This window comes from Theropithecus gelada, chromosome 13 (genome assembly GCF_003255815.1).
Source record: "Theropithecus gelada isolate Dixy chromosome 13, Tgel_1.0, whole genome shotgun sequence".
In the NCBI taxonomy this organism is placed as follows: Eukaryota; Metazoa; Chordata; class Mammalia; order Primates; family Cercopithecidae; genus Theropithecus; species Theropithecus gelada.
In genome coordinates, this window is record NC_037681.1 from 76,312,493 (window position 1) to 76,335,888 (window position 23,396).

Below are 23,396 nucleotides of genomic sequence, written 5' to 3' on the forward strand. Positions count from 1 at the left end.
CAGGTGTTATGTGAAAACTCACTGAATTTAGATTCTTTAGCCCCCTTTCAGGGTCTACTTTCTCTTAATTTAAACATAATTCAAACAAGTCTAAGGATCTTATTGTTAGTCCATAACAGATTAGAAAAACAGAAGAATTATAAGACAAGGAACAAGGAAAACAGTAAAGGAGGCTGAATTCTGGCAGCAGATAAAGTTACAAAGCTATTTAAAATACAAGAACTCATAAAGTACAGTAACCTACAACTGGTGCAGAGTCTTACACGTTCTTGTGGTCCCCAAGGATATAACTAAATGACAAAACACTACAATAACTGCTTTTCATACTAATGACTCTGAGGTATTAAAAAGAAAGACAAGTGCTAATTTCTCCAGGCGTTGTTTAAAAGGACAAACAAAAAAATTTAGTCAAGCATGTACTTTTAAAAAATAAATTTGTGGGCTGGGTGCGGTGGCTCATGCCTGCAATTCCAGCACTTTGGGAGGCTGAGGCGGGTGGATCACCTGAGGTCGGGAGTTTGAGACCAGCCTGACCAACATGGAGTAACCCCATCTCTACTAAGAATACAAAACTAGCTGGGCGTGGTGGCACATGCCTGTAATCCCAGCTACTAGGGAGGCTGAGACAGGAGAATCGCTTGAACCTGGGAGGCAGAGGTTGCGGTGAGCCGAGACTGTGCCATTGCACCCCAGCCTGGGCAACAACTCAACAACAACAACAACAAAATAATAATAATCATAAATAAATTTGTGTGTCTAAAGTCTAGAAGGAGTACACGTTAGAATGTTAACTATGGTTATTGCTTGGTGATAGGTTATGAGTGATTTTCTTTTTTGGTTATCTATATTTTCTAATTTTCTACAAAGACTATTAAATTACAAAAGAAAAAATGGGCATAAATATTAAAATTCACCTTAGAGATTTCATCAAAATCTGCTAAAAAATTGATGGAAATTATTGGTGGTTTTAAGCTTCAGTTATCTTCAAAATTCATTTTTATGAAATGTAATTTCCATTAAAGTAACTTGTTCTAAAAAAGTTTATAACAATAATATCTGTAGAGTTGATAGTAAAATAAAACCCTAACATTTAAAGGATACACCCCCAACTACCTGTCCTTTTTCTTACTGAGGATCATACATTAAGTGGTATCAATCCCTTATGTCCTTTTTGAAATAAGGTGGAACATATATTTTTAAAAAATGAATAGAAACCACTACGTACAATCAGAGTATAACATGCTATTCCACTAAAAATCAATTAGTGCTACTTAAAGACAAGACACTGGTAGATAAATCATTTAGTTTGACTCAGAATGGTGTTTCCTTTGGTATTTCATTGACTCCTTTTGGACCTTATGCATTGCAGCCTGAACATCCATCTTTTGAGGGAGTTTATATGCATATGTAATCTTTCATTTAGCCCTTAAGTTACTTTTTCCTTTTTCTTTTTCTTGAGTCTCACTCTGTTGCCCAGGCTGGAGTGCAGTGGTACAAACATGGCTCACTGTAGCCTGGACCTCCTGGACTCAAGCAATCTTCCTCCCTCAGACTCCCATGTAACAAAGACCGTGGGCACGTGCCACCACACCTGCCTAATTTTTTAAACTTTTTGTAGAGATGGGGGGTGGTTCACTTTGTTGCCCAGGCTGGTATCGAACTCCTGGCCTCAAGCAATCCTCCCACCTCAGCCTAGGACTACAGCCATGAGCCACCATGCCCAGCCTACTTTTTCCAAATACTTTTAGTCTCAATATTTTAGGTTAGGGTGAGTAAGTACATATTTACCTCCATTCACACCTTTTATAAATTTCTATTTTCCTGCATCTGTTGTAGATTACATCTTCATCCTTTACTACCTGAAAATTTAACTTTTTCAAAATATTTTCATAAGAAAAAAGTTCCAACTCCTTGATAAATGCAATTTCCCACTTGAATTCTTCTTATATGATTCGGTACTTGTGAGCTGATAAGTAGAACTGCATAAAATATTACAGATAGAAGCAATCTCAATTATTACAGTCCATTGAAGAGAATGTGGATTCCTAGTATTTTTTCCTGATTTCCAGCATTACTCTTGCTATTATTCATTAAGCTATAAAAGCACTCTGTTCCAATATATTTATGAAGGAAGCAAATAATCAATAACTTAAAGCCTATCATATAGTTGAAATACTTACTCCAAAGTCTCTGGTTCTCCAAGTAATCAAACTAATCTCTTTAGTTTTTCTTTTCTATTTGGTTTTAACAGCTCTTGTTTTAATAAAACCTATATATTTAAGTCAAAATTTGTGTGGCTGCTTTTCTGGATAACATAAAAAAAACACTGTGGGGAAAAAAAGAGGTTGCTTCTAAACAGTCTAAATCAAACTCTTTTCTTTGCAGTAATATAAATACAGGGCAAACAAAAGAAAAAATAGAACCCATTCATTTTTAGAAACATATAAACACAGAAACTTAGAATTAGATCAGATTTTGCAACATTGTTACAGAGACTATCAAGTGCAATTTTAAATTTCAAGAGACTGAGGTCCAAAAAGTGAATTTTTCTGAGGGTAGTTAGTGACAGATGGATTGAGAATCCAGGCCTCCCAAATAATTAATGAGGTTTTTGTCACTCCTACTAGGTAAACCACAGGACAGGTTCCTAAGTATTTCAAACTTCAAACATAAGTTTGAGGTTGAATCAAACTTATGAATCAAATCAAAGCAAACGATACACACACAAGCTGGAATGGGCCAAATCTAGTAAGATAAAATTTAATATATTAAATCCTGTACTTGAATCCAAAGAAAAATCCTAAAAACAAAATGAAAAGCCCTATTACTCTAAACAGTCTTTCAAAGAGTATTTGAAGATTTTACATATTTAATTTGTAACTGGGATGGAAAGTTAGAAATTTTTCTCTCTTGGTGCCAAAACCTTAGTATCTGCAAAATATGTTAAAAGGAAAACTAAACCGCTGATCCTGCTGGGCTAATTTTAAGCTTAACTCTTACCTATGGAATAGCAGAAATATGTATATAATATAATATATGTAAATGTGTTAAAATGTCAACATTTGAGATTTCTGTCCTCTATCATTTCTAGTAAGGAGAGAAATTAAAACATTCTGTTCTGAAAAGGATCTTATTCTGTAGCTGTTTGTGCAGAAACAACCTCACTTTATTTGCTTTCAAAAATTTAATTTCTGGCTGGGGGCAGTGGCTCATGCCTGTAATCCCAGCACTCTGGGAGGCTGAGGCGGGCGGATCACCTGCGGTTGGGAGTTAGAGACCAGCCTGGCCAACACAGTGAAACTCTGTCTATACTAAAAATACAAAAATTAGCCAGGCGTGGTGGCTGCTGCCTGTTATCCCAGCTTCCGGGGAGGCTGAAGCTTGAGAATCACTTGAACCTGGGAGGCAGAGGCTGCAGTGAGCCAAGATGGTGCCACTGCACTCCAGCCTGGGCGACAGAGGGAGACTGTCTCAAAAAAAAAAAAAAAAAATTAATTACTAAAACATTTTAAAAGAATGTTGCTCAATTCTGGGCTCAGGGGATTTTTGATCTGCAATTAGGTAGAAAATTCAGAGTCGCAAAAGTCTTCTGTCCCTATCATGCTTAAGACATTGTCAACATGTATTAGCACACATACTAGGAGCCAGTGACTATGATAAGTACTTCCATATAATGCAACAGTTAATTAACCTAATTTAGGCTAGGATTTATAAGGACCTTTGTACTACCTCACTTTGGCCCAGTTACATAAAATTCTTACATATTCACTTGCCTTCTACAACTCACACAGCAGCAAGTTAATGCTCATTTAAGAAACCACAGGTGGCCAGGTGTGGTGGCTCACTCCTGTAATCCCAACACTTTGGGAGGCTGAGGCAGGCGGATCACGAGGTCAGGAGATTGAGACCATCCTGGCTAATGCGGTGAAACCCCGTCTCTACTAAAAACACAAAAAATTAGCTGGGCTAGTGGTGGGTGCCTGTAGTCCCAGCTACTCGGGAGGCTGAGGCAGGAGAATGGCGTGAACCCGGGAGGTGGAGCTTGCAGTGAGCCGAGATCATGCCACTGCAATCCAGCCTGGGGGACAGAGCGAGACTCCATCTCAAAAAAAAAAAAAAAAAAAAGAAACTACAAGTGAGTGTACTAGATAGCCAGATAGGTATCTGGAAACACCTACTACCTAGCCAAAAATTTCTACATGGAAATCTCAGAGTGAGACTTTAGGAAATAAGGGCTTAGAGGCCACTGCAGGGCCAGGTATGGTGGTTCACGCCTGTTATCCCAACACTTTTGAAGCCTGGGCACCAGGATTGCTTGAGGCCAGTTAAGAACAGTTTAGGCAACATAGCAAAACCCCCACCTCTACAAAAAATAAAATAAAATAGAGACCACTGGCCACAATCTTATTTCTTTCCTTTTCACACATAGTTGAAAACACAATTCATACCCAAAGGAAAAAAATGCATTATATTAAAAAGACACTTGCACTTGTATGTTGATGGCAGCACTATTCACGATAGCAAAGTCATGGAACCCACCTAAGTGTCTACCAAAAGATGATTAGACAAACAAAATGGGGTGTATATATATACTGTGGAATACAAACGAAATGTTAAAAAAGAATGAAATCATGTCTTTTGTAGCAACGTGAATGGAGCTGGAGGCCATTATCCTAAGTGAACTCAGAGGCAGAAAATCATACAGTGCACGTTCTCACTTACAAGTGGGTACACATGGACATTAAGATGGAGATAACAGACACTGGGAACTCCAAAAAGGGGTAGGATGGGAGGGGAATGAAGGTTTAAAAATTATCTACTGGGCACCGTGTTCAACATCTGAGTGATAGGTACACTAGAAGCCCAATCTCCACCATTACTCATGCAATATCCATGTAACAAAGTACCCTTTGAATCTAAAAAAAAAAAAAAATCAACATCTTTGCTGGCACATAAGAGATAATTAAGTAGTAAACCTTACGTAAATAACAGTTCACAGAATCTGGCTATTTCATGAAATGCATCTCATGAAGTCTTCTTTTAGGAAAAGAAAAAGTTGCACTTGATTTACGTAATTATAGCCTTCACAAATAAACCTATTGTAAAATACATAAAATGACATACAAAGGTTTACAAATATTTATAGCTTACATAATTTATTTTCTGAATATATAAAAGTATTTACAATTTACTATTATGAATTTGGAAACCCTTCTGAAGACAAGAACAGTCATGTGAAAGCTACATTTGAGCTTCTGTTACTGGGTCCCCTTTTTATCAACTACAGACTGTGACTCTATTTCCAATCTCCTAAGATTATTAAACGTTTTTCTGTCAACAAGTGAAATAGCACCCTGAATTGTATACTATGGTTTAAAAATAAACAGGTCCTATATATTATAAAAAGAACCTGATGTATACATCTAACCTTCCCCATACTCATTACTGGGGAATAACAAAAAATTGGTAGGTGAATAAATGATCTGAAAGAAAAGTAAATCCTACATAAAAAAATAAAGGAACAATAATAGGTGGCTATTGGTGGGAAATGTCACAAAATGAAGTCTATTAGCTGGCACTAAGTCAGAGACAGAATTCAATTATTTGTATCAGGACCCTTTTAAACTCTTTTTTTTTTTTTTTTTCAGATAGTCTCACTCTGTCACCCTGGCTGGAGTACAGTAGTGCAATCTCAGCTCACTGCAACCTCCGCCTCCTAGGTTCAAGCAATTCTCCCACTTCAGCCTCCTGAGTAGCTGGGATTACAGGCACGTGCCACCATGCCTGGCTAATTTTTGTATTTTTAGTAGAGATGGAGTTTCGCCATGTTGGTCAGGCTGGTCTCAAACTCCTGACCACAAGTGATCCTCTTGCCTTGGCCTTCCAAAGTGCTGGGATTACAGGCATGAGCCACCACACCTGGCCTAAACTCCTAAGAATTATGCAGAGGCTGGGTACAGTGGCTCACACCTATAATCTCAGCACTTTGGGAGGGTGAGGAGGATCACTTGAGGCCAGGAGTTTGAGACCAGCCTGGGCAATACAGTCAGATCCTGTCTCTATATAAAAAATAAAATGAATTTTAAAAAATTATGGAGGACCCTGAAGAGCTTTCATTATGCACGTTATGTTCATCAATATTTACCATAATTACAATTAAAACCAAGACTTGTGAAAATATTTATGAATTCATTTTTTAAAATAAGTTATTTTATGTTTATATAAATGTTTTAAGAGAAACGGCTATATGATCCAAAATTTTAAACTTTTAGTAAAAAGAGTAGCCCCTTTTACATTTTTGCAAATCTCAATATCTGGCTTAACAGAAGACAACTAGATACTCATTTATCTTTTTTGTCATTCAATTTGTTGCAATATGTTCTTTAGGCAAAAGTACATGAAAAAAAAACCACACAGCCTCACACTGACATCAAACTAGAAAAGGAAAACCTCATAAATGCCTCCAAGAGGGTCTCAGGGACTTTCAGAGGTCCACAAACCACACTCTGAGATCCATAACACTAAGTATATAGTAGCTGCTCAATAAACTTAGTGATTGATATGGAAATAACAAAAGCAGTTATGCAGAAAGCTTAGTATAGTCTAAAGTTACAAGTACTTTAAAAGCATGCTTTTTATACTGTTAGGGTGTAAAGGATTAACATGATAAATATAGTATAAAGCTCCTATTTCACAACTCAGTGAGACAGAATAAAATCACCTTCTTATAGCAAATAGCCACATACTCATATACACCCCAATAATAACAGTATCTTTCAAAATGGAAGAAAAGATACTTTTAACCCTTTCCCCAATTAGAAAAAAAAAGTGCAACTTGCTGCCAGCACTCATTTCATTTTACATAAACACGCTCTTTGAGGCTGAAGCAAATCTGATTTTCAATGTGAAAATAAAATATAAAAACTGTTCCTGGAGTTACTTCTAAACAGAACTAACATCAGAATTGTTTGAATCATCAAAATCGTCTATTTAAAAAAAAATCAGATTCATCAAATGAATCTTTGGCCAAACAAATGTTTGAGAACGACATTAATATGATGGGCAGGAATGCTATGTTTTCTAAAATTAATATACCACAGCAATGCGAAAATAATAATAAAAGCTAGGTATTTTGTGGCAAAGCTGTCTCAGGGTAAATGCTGCAGCCAAGCATTATTGGTAAGTATTCGCGGGACAGACAGGAAAAACGTTAAATATAGCTGCATCAGCCAGGTGCGGCGGCTCACACCTATAATTCCAGCACTTTGGGAGGCCAAGGAGGGTGGATCACCTGAGGTCAGGAGTTTGAGACCAGCCTGGCCAACATGGTGAAACCCTGTTTCTACTAAAAATACAAAAAAATTAGTCGAGCGTGGTGGCACACACCTGTAATCCCAGCTACTGGGGAGGCTGAGGCAGGAGAATCGCTTGAACCCAGAAGATGGAGGTTGCAATGAGCCAAAATCACACCACTGCACTCCAGCTTGGGCAACAAGAGTGAAACTCCGTCTCAAAATAATAACAATAATAATAAATAGCTGCATCATCGATATATATAATAAACAAATTCATAAAGAGTAGAATAGTGATTACCAAGAGCTGGAAAGAGGGAATATGGGTAGTTACTGTTCAATGGGTTGAGTTTCTGTTTGGGATGATGAAAAAGTTCTGTAAATGGATAGTGGTGACTGTTGCATAACACTGCGAATATACTTAATGTCAATGAATTGTACACTTAAAAATTGTTAAAACTGGCTGGGCGCAGTGGCTCACGCCTGTAATCCCAGCACTTAGGGAGGCCGAGGTGGGTGGATCACCTCAGGTCGGGAATTCGAGACCAGCCTGACCAACATGGAGAAATCCCCCTCTACTAAAAATACAAAAAATTGGGCCGGGCGCGGTGGCTCACGCCTGTAATCCCAGCACTTTGGGAGGCCGAGGCGGGTGGATCACAAGATCAGGAGATCGAGACCATCCTGGCTAACACGGTGAAACCCCATCTCCACCAAAAACACAAAAAATTAGCCTGGGGCGGTGGCAGGCGCCTGTAGTCCCAGCTACTCAGGAAGCTGAGGCAGGAGAATGGCCTGAACCCCGGAGGTGGAGCTTGCAGTGAGCCAAGAGCACACCATTGCACTCCAGCCTGGGCTATAGAGCAAGACTCCATCTCAAAAAAAAACCAACAACAAAAAAAATTAGCTGGGGGTGCTGGCGCATGCCTGTAATCCAGCTACTCAGGAGGCTGAGACAGGAGAATCACTTCTCTCTGCCAAGAGGCGGAGGTTGTAGTGAGCAGAGATCATGTCATTGCACTCCAGCTTGGGCAACAAGAGCAAAACTCCATCTCAAAACATAAATAAATAAATAGTTAAAACAGTGAATTTTATGTTATATATATTCTACCTGAATTTTAGAAACACAAATATTATATTTTATAAAAAGCTGAAACATAGACCACTTAAAAATATAAAAGGCTGGGCCAGGCACGGTGGCTCACACCTATAATCCCAGCACTTTTAGGAGGCTGAGGCAGGCGGATTGCCTGAGCTCAGGAGTTCGACACCAGCCTGGGCAACACAGTGAAACCCCCTCTCTACTAAAAATACAAAAAATCGGCCGGGCGCGGTGGCTCAAGCCTGTAATCCCAGCACTTTGGGAGGCCGAGACGGGCGGATCACGAGGTCAGGAGATCGAGACCATCCTGGCTAACATGGTGAAACCCCGTCTCTACTAAAAAATACAAAAAACTAGCCGGGCGAGGTGGCGGGCAACTGTAGTCCCAGCTACTCGGGAGGCTGAGGCAGGAGAATGGCATAAACCCAGGAGGCGGAGCTTGCAGTGAGCTGAGATCCGGCCACTGCACTCCAGCCTGGGCCACAAAGCGGGACTCTGTCTCAAAAAAAAAAAAAAAAAAATACAAAATATCAGCTGGGTATGGTGGCGCACACCTGTAGTCCCAGCTAATTGGGAGGCTGAGGAAGAAGAATTGTTTGAACCCAGGAGGCGCAGGTTGCAGTCAGCCAAGATTGTGCCACTGCATTGGTGACAGAATGAGACTCCAATTCAAAAAAACAAACAAATAAAAGGTTGCACTAAAACCACAAGATATAAAGTCCTAATTTCTTTTGTTTACTTTAAATATACTTAATAATGCATTTAAACAAAATAAATCTTTCAAAAAACAGAGGGTAAAAACACCAGCTTGAACTATTAAGGGAACTAAGTATCTGAAAAATGGAATTGTGAAGAATATCTTTTTACTTACCTGCAACATGCTGACTATCTCAACTTTGTTGAAGAAAATAAAAGACGTAAGAGTAGAAAGAAAATTCTCTTCAAAAACAGATGGTGTGGGCAAAATGATGTCCTGAATGTACTGTACCCTGTAAGTCTGATGTATTTTTTGCCTTAGTTCAGAGTCTGTTATTGGTATAACTTCCTTAAACTTTGCAGTTTTGGTCAAGAATTCTCTATGTCTTTTTGGCTGAGCCAAAGCAGGGTCATATTCAAGGCATCCCACGACATCCATGATACACTCATCAGAAAACATTACCTCAAAAAGAGTTGCCTTATTTAGGAATAAGATTCCTCTAATAATTTCATACAAATGGTGTAAGCCTTCAGTGTTTTCTAGGTTCTCACAAGCTTGGAACAGCTGCAGTAGTTTTTTAATATAGCCTTCATTTTCCAAGGCGAGAGCCAGCTTTTCCCTACGGATAGGTGAGGAGAGCACTGAGGTAACTAAGTCAGCAATCTCTTCAAGTTTATTGAGTTCACATGTGGGCAGGTCAATCAGATGACTAGTTTCAGGCATTTCTTCAAATCGTTCTTCTTCAGATTCATCAATGAGGTCCTGTGTGACTTCCACTGATGGGTCTTTACCTTGAACCTAAAAATATCCAAGTATACAGCTGATTACCTTAAAATACAAAAGAATTCAAAATTTTGGAAAGCAAATCCCTGACCACTGAATTTAAGTAAAATATCTTGCAAAGAATAAATATTAGTCACTACTAATTTATTATTATTTTTAATAGAAACAGGATCTAACTCTGTTGCCTAGGCTGGGGTGCAGCGGTGCGATCACAGCTCACTGTGACACTAAACTCCTGGGCTCGAGTGATCCTCCTGCCTCAGCCTCCCAAGTGGCTGAGACTACAGGCATGTGCCACCACACCTAGCTAACACTTTTACTTTTTGTGGAGACAGTGTCTCACTATGTTGTCACTACGACTAGCCAGGCACGGTGGCTCATGCCTGTAATCCCAGTACTTTAGGTGGCTGAGGCAGGCGGGTCACTTGAGGTCAGGGGTTCAAAATCAGCCTGGGCAACATGGTGAAACCCCGTCTCTACTAAAAATACAAAAATTAGCAAGGTGTGGTGGCATATGCCTGTAATCTCAGCTACTCAGGTGGCTGAGGCAGGAGAATCACTTGAACCTGGAAGGTGGAGCCTGGAAGGTGGAGGCTGCAGTGAGCTGAGATTGCACCACTGCACTCCAGCCTGGGAGACAGAGCAAGACTCTGTCTCAAAAAATAAAATAATAAAATAAAATAAAATAAAATGAATTCTCTTCCAGCTTGGTCCCTGAATGACTCACATGAGCAGGGCCCCTTCCCCTATTGGTCAAACAGCATTAAGGAGAAATCAACTTTTGTTGTCACAAGCCATTGAAATTTTAGGATTGTATTGCTACAACACAATCTGATTATAACATCTCAAAGATAGCCAATGAACTCTGCTGTATGGATTCACAATAAATCTACACTATAGATAGGGTTTTTCAATAAAAATTCTCTATTCCATAATCCTATCGTCATCCCTTACAGCTGCTGCTTTAAATTTTTTTTTCACTTTCCAACTTCTCAAACATTACCTTCACCTTTAAGTCTCAGAAGATAAGAGGTTTCCTTTGAATAAAAAGTCCATCAGTACTCAACTTCCTCTAACATTTCTCCATCTCATAACTTACCTTCACACATTTCTTTCATTCACTTCAAAGAAAATGTCCATACCATTTCCTAAGGTTAACATTTCCATATGTACTTCTAAATTTATGCTTTCTCAAAGCTAAACATATCAAAATTATCTTTGCTCTTGTTTTTATAATTTATTTATCTACAATGGTTCCTTCTATTTCATCATTCTCCATTCCCCTTAAGACACTCTGAACCATCTGACCCATCAAACTTTTTCAGGGAAGCTTTTTTGTTCTATTTTCTCATTATAAGGGGTTAAGCTTGGGCGTGGTGGCTCACTCCTATAATCCCAGCACTTTGGGAGGCCGAGGCGGGCAGATCACCTGAGGTTGGGAGTTCAAGACCAGCCTGACCAACATGGAGAAACCCTGTCTCTACTAAAAGTACAAAATTAGCTGGGCATGGTGGTGCATGCCCGTAATCCCAGCTATTTGAGAGGCTGAGGCAGGAGAACCGCTTGAACCCAGGAGGCGGAGGTTGCAGTGAGCCAAGATCACGCCATTGCACTCCAGCCTGGGCAACAAGAGTGAAACTCTGTCACAAAAAAAAAAAAAAAAAAAAAAAAAGGCAGGGGAGGGGGGTGGTTAAGAAATAATTAAGTAATATGGTGCTTATTGAAACTGAAATTGTTCTTTCAAAGATCAGCAATGACTTCCCAGAACTGAAAAAGTAAAACATGACATATGATTCTGTGAAATATCATGCAGTAGTTAGGAGCAAAAAACTAAATACATATTCAGCAACATGCACAGACTTTAAGAAGTAGAGTACTGAGTGGTACAGTAAAGAGTTAACTTTGCTAGACCATCCCTTCCATCTAATATCCCTTCCAAAGGTGGAAAAGTCTGAATAAAAATCAATGACAAAGAATAAATATAAAATTTTTAAAAATAACGACAAATGGAAAGGAGAAACAGTAAAAGAGAAAAAAAAAAAAAATGAAAAAATGAGTAACGTAAGAAGGAAAATTCAGTATTAACATTGGTGCCTAAACTGGGGGCTGTCACTCATGCCTGTAATCTCAGCACTTTGGGAGGCTAAGGCAGGCAGATCACAAGCTCAGGAGTTCAAGACCAGCCTGCGCAACATGATGAAACCTTGTCTCTACAAAAAATACAAAAATTAGCCAGGCATGGTGGCGCACACCTGTAGTCCCAGCTATTAGCAGGCTGAAGTAGGAGAATCCCTTGAGCCCGGGAGGCAGAGGTTGCAGTGAGCTGAGATCACACCACTGCATTCTAGCCTGGGGACAGCTAGACGATGTCTCAAAAAAAAAAAAAAAAAAGCAGTGATGCCTCAAGAAAGGCTGAAGGCCAAGAGATGACATTGTCTCTTGGCTCAGTTATATCAGATGCCTGGAAGGGTGAAGAAATAGGTTTGCCAAGACCACCCCTCCTCCTGAAACCTGACTAGGTTAAATGGGAGCTGGTAAGCTTTGAAGAATGACACTGCTCTGGGAGACATTTCGTCATACAATATGATGATGAACCAGACCAACTGTTGTTTTTTTTTTGAGACAGAGTCTCGCTCTGTAGCTCAGGCTGGAGGGCAGTGGCGCGATCTTGGCTCACTGCAAGCTCTGCCTCCCGGGTTCTCGCCATTCTCCTGCCTCAGCCTCCCAAGTAGCTGGGACTACAGGCGCCCACCACCACGTCTGGCTAATTTTTTGTATTTTTAGTAGAGACGGGGTTTCACTGTGTTAGCCAGGATGGTCTCGATCTCCTGACCTCGTGATACGCACGCCTTGGCCTCCCAAAGTGCTGGGATTACAGGCGTGAGCCACCATGCCCAGCCCCAGACCAACTGTTAATGACTAAGTGGGATTCTAGTAATGTGCTAGAATCTATCAACTCTTACTTTTCAGGTTACATCTACTACCATACTGTGATATGGTGTAACACTAGTATTGTTCATCCAACTACCTTATCTACATAAATCTTATAATACTGATATTGATGATCAAATGTACTGGGATATTGAGTTAAAGCTTCCTGAGGATGTAATGCTGATAGAAAAATCACTGGCCCATGCTGAGTTATTTGAATAATTAAACTAAGAAAAAGGAAAGTCACTGGCCCTACAGAATCATGGTCTGGAACCTAAGAAGAAAAAAAAAATCACTGGACTGACAAAAAGCTGGATTTTGTTGACTATCAGTTTCTATGGTATACAGTTCTGTACAAGTTTATCATAAGGTAAAATCTGCAGATCAAGGAGAGAAATAAGAAATCAAAGTAGTACAAAAATACAAAAGGTATGACACGGTTTTACAGGAAAACTTAGTTGTGTCTTCAAACCTGTTTCTACTCCACACTGGCCCCAAATGCTAGGTATATTCATACTGATATTATTTCTCCATCTGTGATATAAATCCTATGCTAAATGTAGATGCTCACACAAATATGATCATTTTGGTGTAAGAGAGTCTTGGTCAAGGAGTGGCCTGTGCAGTAAAGGACTGACCTTGCCGAAGGAAAAGTTTGGCCCTTATCTAGCTCCAGAGAGGTAAACTCTAAGCACTCAGAATATCCTGCTTCATAATAGTGTTTTTGTTTACCTGGGGGCCTTCACCTATGCCAGACATACTATGCTAACAATGTGGTACATGGTGGGGGCCTTGGACCACAAGATATTCTTGACCTCTGGAGGTGCTGGAATAAGGTTAGCCACACAGGTGGTAAGCCATGCTTACGTAAACCCTAATCCCCAGTGAAAACCCTGGACACAAAGGTTTGGGTAAACTTCTCTGGTTGGCCGTACTGAATGTGTGCTGCCATATATCACTGCTGGGAGAAGTAAGTGCTGCCTGCATGATTCCACTGGGGGAGAGAATTGGAAGCTCAAGCCTGGAACTCTCCTAGACCCTACCCTATGCATCTTTTCCCATTGGTTATTTGAATCTGTATCATTTTGCTGTAATAAACGGTAACTGTGAGTATAACGTTTTGCTGAATTCTGTTGAGTCTTTCCGATGAATTATGCAAATTGAGAGCATTCTTGGAGACCTCCTGAAACTACCTAAGTGAAAGCAGTAATAAACAAATTTCCACAAAAATTTCTAGGACGAACACTTTTTTTTTTTTTTTTTTTGAGACAGTCTTACTCTGTCGCCCAGGCTGGAGTACAGTGGCATGATCTTGGCTCACTGCAACCTCCCTCACAGGTTCGAGCTATTCTCCTGCCTCAAGTCACCCTAGTGGCTGGGACTACAGGCATGCGCTACCACGCCCAGCTAATTTTTGTACTTTGAGTAGAGATGAGGTTTCACCGTGTTAGCCAGGCTGGTCTCGAACTCCTGATTTCAGGTGACCCGCCTGCCTCGGCCTCCCAAAGCACTAGGATTACAGGTGTGAGCAATTGCGTCCGGGTGGACAAATACATTTATATCCAAGAACATGTATTAAAAAGTAGGTGTTGACATATAGAGGTGGGGTAGTAGGATGGGACAAGGATAATCTTATACAGAAATCACTAGAATAAATTATCCATCATATAAATTTATGTTCCAGCAGATATGTAAATCAGTATCTTAGTTATAAATAAGAGATGTTTGTCTTCTCCATTATAGTTATATTTTCTGTAAATCTAAAACTGTTCTAAAATAAAAGGTTTCTTTTAAAAAAATTCTAGTTACTTAAGAGTTACCACATATTCTATATATCCTGCTACACTCTAAGTTCCACATAAACTGAAGTCATGAATACTGTTGATCATTAGTGCCTCGTACAGTATTCATAAACATCAGGCAAACATATGATCAAATATTTATTATTTTTAATCTAAAAGCCTGACTTAATTACTTAATCTTCTTTTGGTTTGTTTAAAGTACTTGCCACTCTATAATATAAGGTATTAATTATGAGTATATGCTATCAAAATCTAAAGTGGTAAAACAAAACTATGACAAAGTTGTTTTTAAAAAACTTGAAGTAAAATAATTTGCTGTAGAATATAAAAAAATTTCAAGTTATATTATCAAGTCTCACATTAAGATACTATCTATCTCTCCACATCCTAATACATGTTTGAAGTAAAAAGGAAACAAAAATTCAAGAAAAGATGCAAACGTTAAGTTAAATACTATAAAAAGAAACTCACCTGACAAATTTTTTCCCAGATCTCATCACAGCCAGCTTTTTCCTGAAAACTCAGAGCCAAATCATAGTTCTCTGCTTCTGACCAAACAATTAATGTATCCTGTTTAAAAATAAATATTTCTATATCATCACACTAGAAAAGAGATATCTACAAAGTATAAATAAAAATCAAGAGGACTGAAAACACAGCAATGACAAATGCCCCGATAAAAGTAATAAATGTATATTCGATTAGCATTATTAGTAATATATTGGCAATAAAATAGCTTTGGTACTAAAAATGACACTGAGCAATTTTCTAAAACAAAAAATATTAAAACAGGAACTCATGTTACCCAAATAATATTTATAAAAAGGCTAGCCATTCTTGGTTAAAACTGTAACAAAGACATTCCAACCATCTACTTTCTGTTGCTTCTAGAAAATCAGCTGTCCCATTCACTAACCACCTATGTATTTATCCTTCCCTTTGAGCTGGTTAAAAGTAAGCTAACTAATACCTGAAAATAGGTTAAGGCTTAACTCTATTTTTGCCATTTTTTTTTTTTTTTTTAATCTGGAAAAGACTTCAGGATCTTAAGAAATGCAACACCATGGTGAAACAGAGCTATTTGCTCTTATTTACAAGTGCTACCAACAGCACCCAGTTCAGTACCCTAGGGTGTAGAAAAATTAGCCCAAGGTTTAGGTAAGCAGTCTCCCAGAACGTCTTCGATTACATGCCTACCAAAGGGTTAGCTACGCTTTTAGGAAAAGGTCGTCAACCCTTGTATTAGAAACTAAAGTTTGGATTTAAAATAAAACATACACCACACACACACACACACACACACACACACACACAAAAATATACATATATATATTTTGTTGTTGTTTTTTGTTTCCCCCGAGACAGGGTTTTGCTCTGTGACCAGGCTAGAGTGTAAGGGTACAATCACGACTCACTGCAGCCTTGACCTCCTAGGCCCCAGCAATCCTCCCACCTCAGCCTCCCGAGTAGCTGGGACTACAGGTGCACACACCACGCCACACTGATTTTTTGTAGAGACAGGGTTTCACCATTTTGCCCAGGTTGGTCTCGAACTCCAACTCCTGGGCTCAAGCAATCCGTCTGCCTCGACCTCCCAAAGTGCTGGGATTACAGGTGTGAGCCACTGCACCCAGCCTACACACACATTTTTAAACACTAAAAACACTATGCAATACTCAAATGAACAATCTTTAAAGGATATATAATAATGAAAGTTTAATATGGCTAAAACTTTGATTTTCAAACAAATACAAATTGAGTTTATACTCTACCAAAAATATAATCTAAAAAACACCTTATATGTAATAATTTGTTCATTTAACTAGTACTTACAAATATAACCTGACATGAATACAAACTAAAAATCATCTCCAGATCAAAGACAAAGTTTTGAAAATGGGAACATTTCAGTACTTTTTGGCTTTAAACAGTAAATGAAAAATATTATTTAATTAATCCAGGCCTCAGATTAATACTTCTTATTTTCTGTGTCATCAGGTAAAAATAGCTAGAAATCGGTGTTCTACCTTCTTCCTGGCTATGCTTTTTGGGAGAAACTTGCTACCAGAGTTAGTCTAAAATTCTCTCAAGTCACTGCTTTGTCTAAAATCCTTCAGTTTCGGCCAGGCGTGGAGGCTCACACCTGTAATCCTGACACTTTGGGAGGCCAAGGCAGGCGGATCACGGGGTCAAGAACAGACCATCCTGGTTAACATGATGAAACCCCGTCTCCACTAAAAATACAAAAATTAGCTGGGCGTGGTGGTGCGCGCCTGTAGTCCCAGCTACTTGGGAGGCTAAGGCAGAAGAATCGCTTGAACCCGGGAGGCAGAGGTTGCAGTGAGCCGAGATTGTGCCACTGCACTCCAGCCTGGCGACAGTGCAAGACTCTGTCTCAAAAAAAAAAATAAAAAATAAAAAAATAAAAAATAAAAAAATCCTTCGGTTTCTCTCATCATCCACAAAAGTTTTCAAACCTTTTTTAAAAAAAACGGAACCCCTTTTACAAACAAAAATTTACTAAGAACCTCCATATATAAAAAAGATATAAATAGAGCTACTCTGGTCAGTGCTGGTTAAAACACCAGGGTACCCGCTCAGGCTCCCTACATTCCCAAGTCATCTTCTTAGAGCCTTCCTCAAAATAGCTTCACAAACAGTGATCTCCAGAACATTTTTGACTGTAGTTTAATTTGCTTATATATTATATACAAGAATATATTAGTATATCAATGCATTATAAAACACATGCTGAAATAGAAAAGGCTTATAAGAACATAAGCAAAATTTTTAAATGTTTGAACTGTAATGGCTCCATATCATTAGTTAGTATTAAAACTCAATACATACTTAAGGCATAAGATACCCAAACATAACAGTGGATATAAATCCATATTTAAAATTATTCTTTCGTAGAATGCAATGGCTCAAGTCTGTAATCTTAGCATTTTGGGAGGCTAAGGCAAGTGGATCAATCGAGGCCAGGAGTTTGAGACCAGCCTGGGCAATGCAGTGAGACTCCCATATCTAATTAAAAAAAAAAAATTATCGGTCAGGCATGGTGGCTCACACCTGTAATCCCAGCACTTTGGGAGGCCGAGGCGGGTGGATCACCTGAGGTCAGGAGTTTGAGACCAGCCTGGCCAACATGGTTGAAACCCCATCTCTACTAAAAATACAAAAATTAGCCGGGTGTGGTGGCAGGCACCTGTAATCCCAACTACTCGGGAAGCTGAGGCAGGGGAATCACTTGAACCCAGGACGTGGAGATTTCAGTGAGCCGAGATTGCACCATTGCACTCCAGCCTAGGGGACAAGAGCGAGACTTTGTCTCAAAAAAAAAAAAAAAAAAAAGTTAAAAAAATTATCTTTTTAATAACTGAACTTTCTGAGGGGGTAACTTCTTGTCAGATCTATTACATCATTGTTTCTGCTTTGTCGCATGGTTGACAGTTAAGCAGTAAATGTTAATTTAACCATTATGTAGTTCATTTGTACTTATATCATTATCAACCCCTTTTAAGGCATCTATCCATTTTGAGTTAGGACAGTTTAAATTACAAAATATTTGCAGTTATCTCCACATATAGGCTACAATAATTCACAAAAGGTGGGTATGAAAATATAGGAATAAACAAACTGTTTCTCATACTACACTCTCACAATACAAATCACTACTGTCACCTTCATCACCAAGAAGTGTGGGGATTTCTCCCCACCAATATCAATCAGTTCTATACTAGACACCAGGTGGATATTCTCCAATTCACCTTTGACACTGTTTACCTGGAGACACCGTCAGATACCACAGTTGAGGGCTCAGCCCTATAAGACTGCCCCTACTTCTAACGCCAACTGTAAGACTGGGTTGTTTTACCTATGCTTTCAACCAAATGGCTATAAATCAGGCTTCCCATGACCCCCTCCTTGGATTTGATTAATTTGCTATCACAAAATGCAGGGAATCAGTTGTATTTACCAGTTTATTATAATATAAAGGATATTTTAAAGGATACAAATGAAGATAGGTATACAGCAAAGTATGGGGTAAGAGGCTCAAAGGTTGCATTACCTCCCTGGGGACATCATCCTCCAGGAACTTCCACTTAGTTATCTGGGAGCTCTCCAAACCCAGTCCTACTGGGCTTTTATGGAGGCTTCATTAAACAGATATGATTAAGTAAATCACTGGCCACTGGTGATTAATAAACCCCCAGTCCCTCTCCCCTTCTGGAGGTTGGGGGATGGGGTTCAAAGTCACAATTTTCTAATCATGCCTTGGTCTTTCTGGTGTCTAGATCTATAGACAGTAGTATCTACAGTCAGGTCAATGGATATGACTAATAGAATGAAATCCAAAACGCTTTATCCAGCCATCCAGTGCCTTTCCCATTTTGGCTACAATCAATGTTCTGAGAGAAGGTCCAGGTAAACACTGAAATCTGAATTAAGGTAACTGAGCACCTTTTCATCATCACTTTTTTTGCTCTTCTTTTTTTTTGATACAGTGTCTCACTCTGTTGCCCAGGTTGGAGTGCAGTGGTACAATCTTGGCTCACTGCAACCTCCACCTTTGGGTTCAAGTGATTCTCCTGCCTCAGCCTCCTGAGTAGCTGGGATTACAGGTGTGTGCCCCCACACTCGGATAATTTTTGTGTTTTTAGTAGACACAGGCTTTCACCATGTTGGCCAGGCTGGTCTTGAACCCCCAACCTCAGGTAATCTGCTGGCCTTGGGCTCCCAAAGTGTTGGGATTACAGGTGGGAGCCACTGCACCCAGCCCCTCATTCTAAACTTCAACTTAAATTATTTTCTCTGATCTCGTCAACATACCAGAAACTAAATGGGGTTTATATTTAGAGTTATTTTCCAATGCTAAGGACTGACCTTGGGAAACAGTCAATGGTTACGGATCTTCCTTCTTCCTAATTACCAATAACTGATCCATCGCACGCCCTGCAAATTCTACCTTCGATATGTATCACAAAATCCATCCATCTCTCTCCATCTCTATCACCTCAATCCAATCCAACATTATCTTTTGCTTGGACTATGCAACAATCTCCCAATGAGTTTCCCACTTTTTGCTTCTCTTCAATTCCACAGATCGATACCAAGTTTTCTGGATCATGCCATCACTTTGCATAAACTCTTCAAAAGCTTACTTTAAAAATCCCAATGGCCAGGCGTGGTGGCTCATGCCTGTAATCCCAGCACTTTGGGAGGCCAAGGCAGGCAGATCATCTGAGGTCGGGAGTTCAAGACCAGCCTGACCAACATGGAGAAACCCCGTCTCTACTAAAAATACAAAATTAGCTGGGCGTGGTGGTGCATGTCTGTAATCCTAGCTACTAGGGAGGCTGAGGCAGGAGAATCGCTTGAACCTGGGAGGTGGAGGTTGCAGTGAGCCGAGATTGCGCCACTGCACTCCAGCCTGGGCAACAAGAGTGAAACTCTATCTCAAAAATAAATAAATAAAAACAAAAATCCCAGCTTGGCTGGATGTGGAGGCTCACGCCTGTAATCCCAGCACTTTGGGAGGCCAAGGAGGGAGAACTGTTTGAGTGCAGGAGTTCGAGACCAGCCTGGGCATCATAGTGAGACCTCATCTCTACTAAAAATTAAAAAAATTAGCCAGGCATGGTGGTATGTGCCTGCAGTCTCAGCTACTCAGAAGGCTGAAGTGGGAGGATCGCACCTAGGAGGTCAAGGCTGCAGTGAGACATGATCATGCCACTGTGCTCTTGGCTGGGAGACAGTCTCATCTAAAAACCACCGCCCTGCCTCCAAAAAGTTCCAAACGAAAGATAGTGACCAGCCAGAAGCAGCATTCAATGAGGTATTTCTGGATGAATGAATAAATGTGGTCAGATCAACAAGACTCAGTCTTGAGCTCTGTTCTTTTCTCAATTTATAGCAAGTACCTCAAAGGAGGTTACCTTGCAGCTAAAAATTCATAATTAATCTGATTTTTTTTTTTTTTAAGGCTGGAGTGCAGTTGGCTATTCACAGGTGTGATCATCACGAACTACAGCCTCAAACTCCTGGTCTCAAGCCATCCTCCTGCCTCAGCCCCAAAAAGCTGGGACCACTACTGGCACGCCAGGCCTTTTATGATTCTTAAATTATAATCTCCTGCTGGAAAGTCTTACCCTATCTCTATTCCCAGATATTCCTTTTGAGACCTTTTCATGGGCTGGGTGTGGCGGCTTATGTCTGTAATCCCAGTACTTTGGAAGGCCAAGGTGGGTGGGCTGCTTTAGCTCAGGAGTTCAAGACCAGCCTGAGCAACATGGCAAAATCCCATATCTACAAAAAATTAGCCAGGCATCGTGTGCACACCTGCAGTCCCAGCTACTCAGGAGGCTGAGGTGGGAGCCTGAGCCCAGAAGTCAAGGCCATGATCCATGATCCATGATCATGAAGCCATGAGCCATGATTGCGCCACTGCACTCCAGCCTCGGCAACAAAGCAAGACTGTGTCTCAAAAAAAAAAAAAAAAAAAAAACTCTTTCCATTTATTTTACTATATTTATTATAAGCCCAGATGGAAAAAAAAAAAAAAACAACGCACAAAACAGTACATAGTATGTTACCATTTATACCAATAAAAGGGAAAAAATACATACAATTGTATACATATTTGCTTACATATGCATATCTCTGGCAAGATATATAAGAAACTGGTGTGAGTGGCCTCTAGCGAGGGAAACTGTATGGACAGAATCTGGCGTGGGAAAGAGACTTCAATAAATACCTTTTGAATTTTTAACTGGGCTAATATATTACATACTAAAAAAATTTTTTTTTAAATAAGCCTCAAACCAAAAGATTAATGTAAACCTGCTTCACTTCCCACTTTCTGGAAAGAACTATCATTTTCCTGGCCAGATTCAAAAACACTACCAGTGACCTTTGATTCCTTGTCTTTCATATTTAATCATTTACCAAATTTTCCAGCACTTTCTTGAAAATATACTGGAGCTCTGTTCCTTGACGTCCATTTACCATGGTGGAATAGACTTTCATTTTTTGTATCTGAATTATTGTAAAAGGTTTTGCTACTCAAAGATCTTCTGCTCCACCCTATCCCTCCTCCCCAATTTATTATTCATAACATTGCCACACTCTTTTCTTTAAACACAGTATCACTTTAGGCCCCTACTCAAGAACCTGTAATGTCCCCTTCTGAACCTGCGTATTATCACATTTGGGATTAAGGGGGGGGAAAAAAGAAACCACTGCTACAGATAGGCTTAATACCTTTTTTAGCAGGTATATTTCCTTCCCTATTACAGTTCCTTCCACAACCACCAGGAATGAAGTTTTTCTTAATGATTCCAGCTTACATTAACCTCTTCCTTAATTTTCTATTGCTTTAAGTCTGTGGAATACAAGTTTACTTTTTATATTTTGTGTCAGCACATACCTGCTGTATAATCTCAGTCAAGAATCTTACCCTTTCTGTACCTTTGTTGCCTCATGTGTGAAATGCTTTCATGGGCTTTCAGTGAAGACTGTGGTAAAACATTTGTTATCAGCTATCTTACTATCATTCTGTATCTGTTTCACCTGTTACGTCCTGCCTCCAAATAAAACTGCAATGAGGATTTTCCTAAACCCAGTTAATACACAACTGTGTTAAATAGGTACACATTCTTATGACTCTTTTTTTTTTTTTTTTGAGACAATCTTGCTCTATCACCCAGGCTGAAGTACGGTAGCACAATCACAGCTCACTGCAGCACTGCCCTCCTGGGCCCAAGCAATTCTCCCACCTCACCTTCCCAAGTAGCTGGGACTACAGGTGTGTGTCACCATGCCCGGCTAATTTATTTTTATATTTTTTGTAGCGACAGAGTCTCAGTATGTTGCTCAGGCTGGTCTTGAACTCCTGGACTGAAGTGATCTTCCTGCCTCAGCCTCCCAAAGTGTTGAGATTACAAGTGTTGAGCCACCGTGCCTAGTAGGACTCGTTTTTATTATTTTTTTAAGATATGTTGCCCAGGCTGGGGTGCAATGGCCATGCACAGGCACAATCATAGCATACTATGGCCTCAAACTTCTGGCCTTAAGTGATCCTCCAGCCTCAGCCTCCCAAGTAGCTGGGACCACAAGCACATGCTACCATACCTCGCTTTGACTCTGCTTTTGATTTAGTCAGTATTAGTGGGACTGATGTTAAGTAACTTAAAATTTCTGTCACACCTATCAGGTATCTTATTTCATGTTGTATCATATAATGATTCTCTTCTCTTTCCAACATGTTTAAATGCTTAAGTTTATTGAGTAAGTACATCTTCTTCCATTAACTACTTCAGTATTGTGCACAGTAAGGAAGTAATGTGAATCAATAATGACTTTTCAATATCCAGTCATATGACATTCAGCTTGACTCATTCTAACTCCTTTTAAGCTCACAATTCGGTACTTCATTTTTGAAAGAAAAGATGTATCTTGAGCACACAATTTAGTAGTTGGCTCATTTTAAAACTGTAATGTTAAAAGAAGAAATGTTAAACATTCCCCTCTGAATTTACTCAACTTTTTTTTTTTTTTTTTGAGACAGGGCCTGGCTTTGTCTCTCTGACTGGAGTGCAGTGGTACAATCATGGCTTACTACAGTCTTGACCTCCCAAGCTCAAATGATCCTCCCGTCTCAGCTCCCAAAGTAGCTGGCACTATAGCTGCACACTACCACACCTGGACAATTTTTGAATTTTTTTTTTTTTGTAGAGATGGGGTCTTGCTATGTTGTGCAGGCTGTTCCCGAAATCCTGAGCTCAAGG

The 23,396-nt window shown here is 39.6% G+C and overlaps 1 protein-coding gene across 3 annotated transcripts in view; it reads right to left on the reverse strand.

Annotated features, from left to right (window-relative positions):
* The window catches only part of PPP4R3B (protein phosphatase 4 regulatory subunit 3B), a 71,864-nt gene that overhangs the window by 42,803 nt on the left and 5,665 nt on the right, over positions 1-23,396 (reverse strand). For all 3 annotated transcript variants that reach the window (XM_025353650.1, XM_025353653.1, XM_025353652.1), the window contains exons 3-4: positions 15,079-15,177; positions 9,266-9,889 (exon numbers count right to left, since the gene is read on the reverse strand). In XM_025353650.1, coding sequence (XP_025209435.1) covers positions 9,266-9,889; positions 15,079-15,177 — 723 coding nt within the window. The remainder of the gene's footprint in view (positions 1-9,265; positions 9,890-15,078; positions 15,178-23,396) is intronic.